Source organism: Panthera uncia (assembly GCF_023721935.1).
Source record: "Panthera uncia isolate 11264 chromosome B2 unlocalized genomic scaffold, Puncia_PCG_1.0 HiC_scaffold_24, whole genome shotgun sequence".
In the NCBI taxonomy this organism is placed as follows: Eukaryota; Metazoa; Chordata; class Mammalia; order Carnivora; family Felidae; genus Panthera; species Panthera uncia.
Window position 1 is genome coordinate 22,927,642 of NW_026057580.1, and position 9,803 is coordinate 22,937,444.

Consider the following 9,803-nt stretch of genomic DNA (forward strand, 5'->3'; position numbering starts at 1 on the left):
TGCTCAGAAGAAAATAATTGAATTTGGACACAATTAGGAAAGTTCACAGCTCAGGAAAGATTGGGGAGGAAATGGTGACAAAGGAAGCTGACTTGACTCAGTAATGCTTTCGGGAAGCAAGGGCAGAAGCTGAAGCCTTATCTGCACAGTTACTGTTAAGAAGGTGGTTGCAGTTCACACGTCTGCCTTTCTTGCAGGTGAATAACTCCAGGTTGTCCAGCATGATAGTCTTCATTTTCCTTGGTAAGTGAATCATGCTTCTAGTTTACCTGGATCCATAGCACTGTTTCTTCATGAACTGAATGCCATCTTATCTGACTTAACTGTTGATTAAACTAAAGGGCTTGTAATAGGAAGTCTCAATTTTCAGTGTATACTTTAACATGGTTTCTTACTTTCTCAAAATTGTACACTCACTCATTTATAACTCTGTAGAAAATGCACAATGCAGGGATTGCATTCATCTCTCAGATTGTTTGCATTTTATTATATGGGATAATCCAGTTACCTAGGATTTATGGAATTCACATAGATAGTAGAGCCTTTGAGAAATGAAACCTTCCAGTATCTATTTACAAGTTATAAGATGGCAAATTTCAAATTTATCTATTTTTCTTTGAAATTAAATTAAATGAGATTAACTTAAAGCATTCAATTCCCCGAATTTTAAAGTGTTAATATTTACTAAAAAGGATTCATTTCGTAGAATAAAACAACTTAACATCCCATCAAATGCTTCACATTTTAGTTTCTGTTAGCTACAGGAAAGGTTTGTAATAATCCCTCTTGTGTTGGATAGTGTGAAGGTATCATAAAATGCTGGTGGAAAAGAATTCATTTATACTTAAAGTATAATCCATGAAGATCTACTTGCTGTAGGTGTCATCGGACAAGCTACTGTATTTTTCTTCAGAATTTAGTAGAATCTATAAAATGAATTCAGGAAAAGAAATAGTTATGATTATAGCTGAATATTATTCCATTCATTAAAACAGAGCCAGTATTTTTTTGTTTACACTAATAGATATTAATGAATAAAAACATAATTGTGGGCAAGAAAACAAAGAAGGTTATTCCAAATTATGTTGAACATGAATCAAAAAAATTAAGGGGAGAAATAATGGAATATTTTATGTATTTTCAGTTTTTCTTTAGTTTTAGTAATAGTTATTTCCTATCTCAAAATTTTGCTCTTGGATTTATTTTAACACTATTTGCTTATTTCCATTCATGATTATAAAGAAAACTCTGGGAAATTTTAATTTTGTAGATAAGACAGCAGTATAACAGAACACATGAAACATGTTACAACCTCATTATGGCTCCAGTTGAAAAAGCAAGGATCGCCTCTTGTTTTCAAGTTTCCATTCTAAATTAATTTTGAGACTAGGAAGTGAATGATTTCTAACATTGTTAGGGTCGAAGCTGTACTGATAGGCTTAACCTGTATTTCCCATAGTTCATTCTTAAGAATACTTGTCTAACATCATCTAAATAGGTCTAAAGGTGCAGGAAAGTTCTATCACCAGAGGAACGTGGGGCATGGTGAATTTTTAAAATAGAACATGTCATATCATAATAAGACTTAAGAGGGTAATATTGTGTGCAACATTTTTTCATATTGTTACTTTAAAACAGAACTTGTTTTTCATTGAGTATTTCAAGAGAATCCTTGAAAACTCCTGGATTAAATACGTGGCCACAAATTATAGTAAGGAATGACTAAGATTTTGGCAAGTTAAAGTTATTTTCATTCTTGTGGGCCAGATCACTGAGATGGTTTTCCTAGTAGATTTAGTATTTCATCCTACTAGAGGGTGTGGAAAATCGTATAAAGTAAACAATCAAATGGAACTTAAAATTTTAAATATGGAAGAAAATGAAACAGATTTGAGAAACATAATATGTAGAATTAATTAACCATCATTAGACAGAGGTACTGGTAAGGTTTTGATGATATATTCAGGATACCATCATCTATAAGTTTCCTGAAGGAGCTATTTACAAGATTCAATGATCAATGTCAAATAAAATTCCAGTTTCTTCCTTTCCTTTTTTTTTATGTTTATTTATTTTTGAGAGAGAGAGAGAGAGAGAGAGAGAGAGAGAGAATGAGAGAGAGAACATGAGTAGAAGAGGGGCAGTGAGTGAGGGAGACACAGAATCTGAAGAAAGTTCCAGGCTCTTAGCTATCAGCACAGAGCTCAATGCAGACCTCGAACCCACAAACTCTGAGATAACGACCTGAGCTGAAATCAGTTGCTCAATCAACTGAGCCACTGAGTCGCCCCATAGAATTCCACTTTCTTATGAGTAGAGTCTGACATAAAATATTTCAGGGTCTTTGGCAAGCTGGATTCAAACAAGTAACTTTGGGCCAGAACTGAAGGGGCTCTCTTTCTCTTTCTCATTGGTTAAATGAGCTTAACAATGAACACATGACAAAACAGAAGGCTGATATGTCAATTTTCACTCCAGCCCTCAACAAGAAAAATGTGACTGAGCCACACCCTTGGGCCTAATCTCCAAATGCAGTGACCCAGCAAGTAGTACATATGATCCATCCAATGAGTTGTCTTGGATTCTCCTTAGGAGAAGAGGTTTGAAAAGAGGTAAGATAAAGAAAAGATTTTAGGCTTTACTTGAAGCCCATAACTCTGCATTGTCACAGGCAATTCATAATTAGCATCATCTTTTTAAAAATTCAATTAATTTGACTCTAAGACCTACTTTGAGATCTCCTGATTATAATTAATATATTGTTTCTGTAACTCGATTGTTCTTCCCATATTTTTCTATGGATTGATCCAGCAAGTGTTGCTTGGCATGCTTGCAGAATCAATTCAAATAATTTATACATTATACTAAATTAGCATCACTATGTTTTTGATATTTTTAGAAAACTTACTGGAAACTTCTCCTCTACCCAACATAACTTGTAAATATCTGGAAGGTATTATTTTTATTATAGTATTATAGTATTACTTATTTATAACTTCTTTTTTTTAAGTTTATTATCAGAGAGAGAGAGACAGCATGAGTGGGGGAGGAGCAGAGAGAGAGGGAGAGGGAGAATCCCACGCAGGTTCCATGCTGTCAGCACAGAGTCCAATGCAGGGATTCATTTCACGAACTGCAAAATCAAGACCAGAGCTAAGATCAAGAGTCAGATGCTTAAGCGACTGAGCCACCCAGGTGCCCCTATAATTCATTCTTAAATAACTATTCAAGTTAGTGTAAGTCAACATACATACATAATGTCTCATTGTGTTTGATGATGAGGATACAATTATGAATTACCTCCAATGTCTGCCCAGTAGGACCCTAGAACCCCATGGTGGAGACAATCATATAAACACACATTTTCATTACAGAGCAGTAAAGCTATGCTTGGGGAAATCCCAGTATTCTAGTGAAACAAATAAGAGGTGTTAAATTAATTTGGATATAGGAAGAGGGTGCTGAATTCAGGGAAGGATTCCATAAAATAGGTAATTATTGTGTTGAGTGTTAGAGGACAAAAAAAAAAGACAGAAAGACAGAAAGAAAGACAGAAAGACAGACTGAAAGAAAGAAAGAAAGAAAGAAAGAAAGAAAGAAAGAAAGAAAAGTTTATAGGAGATAAAAAGGAGTGCCTACTAATGAGGGTACAGTATACACTCAGAGGTACAAGACAGCATGGAGCATCTGGGAAACTATACATGCTCAAAAATGTCTAGATTGCATACGATAAGGGATATAAGAACTATCCTATGAGGAACCATCCAAAGGTCGAAGCAGAGAAATGGCAGGATCAGGATGGTACAGTAGGCAGGTTAGGGGGTATAAAGAACCTATGTGAGTTAAATGAAACTGGAGGCAAATTGACTAATTGATGGGTTGGTCAAATATTCAAAAATAAGAGTCAAGGAACTATGCACAAATGGATATAAAAGAGTGAAGTCGAGGATAAAAAAGGAGTCTGTGATCAATCAGTGGTTTCTAGTGTTGGGTGCCCATGAGAACAGTGAAATTGGTGAAGCAGGGCTGTCCACCAGGGAGTGATGATGATAAAAATACACCGTAGTCTTAAAATGTATCTGGAACACTTTGGTTGAGATAACAACAAATACAACTGGAATACTGAAAAATAATGGGATTGAATTATGCTTTAGAGAATCATCAATCTAGAGGTTTTAGTTAAAACCATTAAAGTACATGGAATTGTACATAGAGAATGTGTAAAATGAGAATGGGAAACATCTGAGGATAGACATTAAGCTAAAAATACAGTTCAACAGAAAAAGACAAAGATCCTGGGAAGAGGCCTAACTATGGTCAGAAAATATCAAATGAATAAGTATCAAGAGAACTAGAAGAGCTGGTTGCCAAAGGAAGAGAGAGTTTTAAGAACAAAATAGCAACAAAACGTGCAATGATAAAAGTAGGCAAGATAAAGTGTTAAAACTATTAAGGTTGATGTCATGGAGATGATTAGGACAGTTCAGAGAGCAGTTTCAATAGAGCAAGAGCCTTAAAAATATAAATTGAGGAATAAATATGCACCAAATAAGAGCACAAATCTAGACTCTTCATTTAAGAATGTTATAAAGGAGAAATACAGATCTGTAGTTAGGGGGGAGGTTAAGATCCATTCTAATCTTGTAATGATCTTATCAGATTATATTTTCCATAACACTGTTGTTTATCACCAGTAACTTAGTTTTGAGGTAAATAACTGTCATACTGTAATATTGCAAACACGTTCTTGTTGTTTTTGTTCTTTTCTTATTGTTATTTCAGCTATGGTGCTATGCTTGGAAAATGAATCCACTTCCCAAACCATTGATTGCACATATTTAAGAGAGCAATGCCTAAGTGATACAAATGGATGTAAACTTGCATGGAGAAAGATGGAAGATTCATGTAATGTTTCAGGTAAAATACATTATTTAATTTTTTAAGTTTATTTATGTATTTATTTTTGAGAGAGAAAAAGAGAGAGGGAGGAGGGCACAGAACGAGAGGGAGAGAGAGTGACAATTCCAAGCAGGCTCTGCACTATCAGCACAGAGCCTGATGCAGTACTCAAACCCATGAACCATGAGATCTTGACCAGAGCTGAAGTTGGACGCTTAACCAACTGAACCACCCAAGTGCCTCAATAAAATACATTATTTAAAATACACATAAATGATTTATTTTTACTGAGGTAAAAATAGGATTTGATATTTTCTTTCACTGCCCTGGGAACTAAGTTAGCTTTGCTCCAAACACTTTTTTCAAACTTAATATTCAAGTGATTTACCTTCAATTGCTTATTAGCGAATGTAGTAACAAGAACTCAAGAACCTTAATGCCCTGTGGGGAGGTTTATGCAAGATTTCAGGGTTTGTTTTACTTATCTCACCATGTACAATGTTATAATTATATGCATGCTTGTCAGAAGTATGGCAAAAATTTTTCAAATGTGTTTTTGCTTACATATTAGTATGTCAGTAATAAAATAGGAAAAAAAAATTGTGATGATCAAGAGCATTGTTATTTATTTGTATGTGTATCATATACATTTTTATATTCTTGCAACAGACATGCTATCTTCCATTCCATCTGTGTCGAGAACAATTTAAAATACATTTTTATTTTTAACATGTCCTACATTCCAAACATTTGAGCAGAGTCCCGAGGGTTAGAGAATATGAAGATTAGAGTTACTGTTACTTGTTTAAAATAAAAAGAAAACATACGGAATATATCAATTCATTGAATAAATATTGTATGGACTGTTATAGTAGGACTCCATTCACTAAAAATAGATAAACTGATTATATAGTGAGACATTACCTTAGTACTATTATCACAAACGTTTCAAAATATTGTATTCTCATATAATTTATCATCTTGTATATTGGATGTTATAATACTATAAAAACCTCATAAACTTTCTGGAATATTCAGTAAGAAAAACTGAAAAGGGAAAATAACAATAGATTCTTCCATGACGTACTTTCTCTATTTTGCGCAGTGTGAAGTCTGTACTGCTCATGACTCTTGCCTATCTGTGTGTGCATCCTCTACTTCCCAAAAGACATAAGAGGAAGTAAGTTGGGTTTAAGAGGCAGCAGCCTATAGTTCTGATGGCCAACATTTACAATCTCTATCATCAGAAGTCCTCCCCATCCCCACAACCTCAAGGAATTATATAGGATGTAGAGGAAAAGAGAATGATTTCCTTCTCCGTCCTGCCCTTGAAGGGAGTAAGTCCATAGTCCAAAGTAAGTTATAGCTGCCTAACCCAACATTCTTATTACAAGTCAGGAAAAGAATTTTAAAAGCCTAATTTGCTCTAAGTAATACAGTAATTTTAAGATGAGAATAGAAGACAAGTGACAAAAAAATCCGTTATTTGTTTTGATGATGAAACTCCTTGTTACATTTTATAAAGCAATTTAAAATATTGCATTCAGTGTGTCATGAATTATAACACATACTTCAGTATACAAATAGCAAGTCATTTTCAGTGAATTGCAGTAATATTTGCATAATTATCTCATTCATGAAGCTGAAATAGAAATATTCTCAAATACATAAATGAACTCAAGTAATTTTATTCAAAAAAATGAATAAAAGAAAATTGTTGGGTGGATGAATAGGACTTTGTAAATTAAAGCAGAAAATGAAATATTGATAATTGTGAAAGACTCATTATTCAATAATATTTATTGAGTGCTTACAAAGTGTTAGGACCACTTCATTTCTCATGATGAATTTTGAGCCACTTGCATGTCTCTTATTATAATCTTAGAATGACATATACACTAGAAGATTATGACAAATAGTTAATAAAAATAACTAAACTGACAAAATAGTGAAGATTATGGATCATTCTGGTCACCTCCTATAAGGACAGCCTTGATTATTATAGAAGACTAAAAACTGATATTCTAAGTGGGGACAAAATCATTTTAAAATACAGCAAGCTTTAATCAATTTTGGAAAGTAAACATTGAGGGAAAGATAGTAAAAATGGATTTTGTGCTTAAAAAGTCACGTGGACATCTTGCAGCATCCTCAGGAAATCTTATTATAATAAGGCATTACTCAGGTTAATACGTTAAAAGCATTTGGGGTAGGGTGATACTTAGATTAATATCAGGAGTATTACATGTTTGTTAAAACCCAGGTAACCCCTGCAAGATGAAGGATTCATCAAACTGTAACCTGAGCATCCAGTCCTTGGTGGAAAACAATTTCCAGTTTGAAGATTGTCTCTGCACTGGTAACCTCCATTGCACTATTAACAAATTGCTTGGGAAAAAATGCATCAATGAATCAGGTAATAATATGTGGTTATATGAAATATTACAGTCATAAAAAAGAAAAGTCAGTTTCAAAATTAACCACATCTATGTAATTGGATTAATTCTCTCTCTCTCTCTCTCTCTCTCTCTCTCTCTCTCTCTCTTATTGGTAACTTGAACAGTTTTTTTGTGTAATATAAAGTTCTGTGAGTCCTAGATCTCAGTAAGTGCCTAACATATTTCTGTAATTGTTAACCACTATTTCAAGCTTCATCCAATCATAATTAATTAGCATTATATATTCACTCTCTCAGTTCTTATTTTTGTGAGGCTCACTATGGCTTTGCCCAAGACCTAAATGATAGAAGACAAATAAGGTATCATTTCTGTTGTTAAAGAACTCAGTTTCCTGAGAAAGTCCAAAATATAACCACTTATCTGGAATTCTACTTGCCTCTGGATGGGATCATTTAATCATTTATGCATTTATTTAGAGCTACTCAAGGTGCCGGGCTGACACTGAAGTAGTGGTACTCAAAGTAGTCTGCATGTGTCCTTGAGGGTTCATAAAGATTTTCAAAGGGATATGAAGGATGAAATAGTTCTAAAAAATCAGTTTCTGGATCCTCAATGTTCTTGCATACTCTCTCTGAAAAGTGGACAGCTTGGGATTGCAGCTGTTATCATGGGGTTCTTGCTCTTCTTTCATAATCAGCCTTCTCCCGTTTTATAAGAAATAGGTTTACCTCTCATTTATCATGAATGGTCCCATTATCCCACCTCTCAAAACACTCATGGTGAGCAAACTGGCCAATTTTCTGTTCCATGCTTTTGCTTTTTCCAGAGTTTCACATAAATGGAATTAGGTAACCTTTTGGAATTAGGGAAACTTGAACCTGCCTGATTGTTTTTTAATTTAACATCATGGATTTGAGGTTCGCTCGTAGTTTTTTGTTTTTTGGTTTTTGGTTTTTTTTAACGTTTTTTATTTATTTTTGGGACAGAGAGAGACAGAGCATGAACGGGGGAGGGGCAGAGAGAGAGGGAGACACAGAATCGGAAACAGGCTCCAGGCTCCGAGCCATCAGCCCAGAGCCTGACGCGGGGCTCGAACTCACGGACCGCGAGATCGTGACCTGGCTGAAGTCGGATGCCTAACCGACTGCGCCACCCAGGCGCCCCTCGCTCGTAGTTTTTGAACAAGTTTGTTCTCTGTTTTGAGTAGTATTCCATTGTATTGGTTATCCATTCACCACTGAAAGTGGTTTGCATTGTTTCCAGATTTTTAGAGATTATAAATAAAGCTGCTATAAATATTCACATACAAGACTCCTACAAACATAAGTTTTTATTTCTCCATATTCTTGTTGGGCTATACGGTAATGTTTATGTTCAACTGTATGATAAGCTTTCATACAATATTCTAAGTTTAATTTAACCATCGATGTATAAAAGTTCCACTTGCTCCACATCCTCAGTAGCACTTGATTTTGTTATTTGCTTTTATTTTGAGGCCATTCCAATATATATGTGGTAGTGTCACATTGTGGTTTTAATTTGCACTTAAATAATGTTGAACATATTTTCATGTGCTTAGGTGTCCTCTATATACATTATTTGGTAAAGCATCTCTTTAAAATTTTGCCCTTTTTTAATTTGAGTTTTGCCTTTTGTATTGGGTTTTAAGAGTTTTTCCTCTGTGTTGAATAGGGCTTATCAGGATATGTGCTCTGTAAATGATATTTCCCTGTCTATATCTTTTATTGCTTTAAGAGTATATTTCAAGAAGCAGAAGTTTGTTGTTTTTTAAAGTTTAACAATGTCCAGCTTATCATTTTTTTCTTTTATAAATAATACCTTTGCTGTTGCATCTAAGAAATCTTTATCCGACCCCAAATCACAAAGATATTCTTATATGATCTAGACATTAAGTACTTTAGGTTTTGCATTCAGACTTATGATACACTGTAAGTTAATTTTTGTTTATGGTGCAAACCATGGGTCAGATTCATTTATTTATTTTTTTTCTCTATGGATATCCAGTTGTTCTACCACATTTGATAAAGGGACTACAGTTTCACCTTTCTCCAAAATCCTTTGGGCTATATATTAGTGTCTCTATTTCTAGATTGTTCTATCTTGTTCCAGCTGCCTATATTTCTGTACTTTTGCCAATACTTTCCTCTTAGCAATATTTTGTAGTTTTCAGTGTATACTTCATACACACTTTGTGTTAAGATTTACATAAATATGCTTCACTTTTTTGATGCTGTTGTAAATGGTAACTTTTTTATATCTTAATTTCTAATCAATTATGGCTAATATATCAAAATTATATATATATATGGTATATATATAAGGCATATAATACCATATATATACACATATATCTTATATATACCATATATTTACATATATCATATATATACCATATATATACATATATCTTATATATACCATATATTTACATATATCATATATATACACCATATATATACATATATCTTATATATATATATATAT

General features: G+C 33.7%; 1 protein-coding gene across 1 annotated transcript in view; it reads left to right on the plus strand.

Annotated features, from left to right (window-relative positions):
* The first annotated feature begins 221 nt into the window (after positions 1-221).
* Positions 222-9,803, plus strand: part of GFRAL (GDNF family receptor alpha like) — a 66,953-nt gene continuing 57,371 nt past the window's right edge. The window contains exons 1-3 of the mRNA XM_049653852.1: positions 222-243; positions 4,783-4,917; positions 7,157-7,315. Of these exons, the coding sequence (XP_049509809.1) occupies positions 222-243; positions 4,783-4,917; positions 7,157-7,315 (316 nt within the window). The remainder of the gene's footprint in view (positions 244-4,782; positions 4,918-7,156; positions 7,316-9,803) is intronic.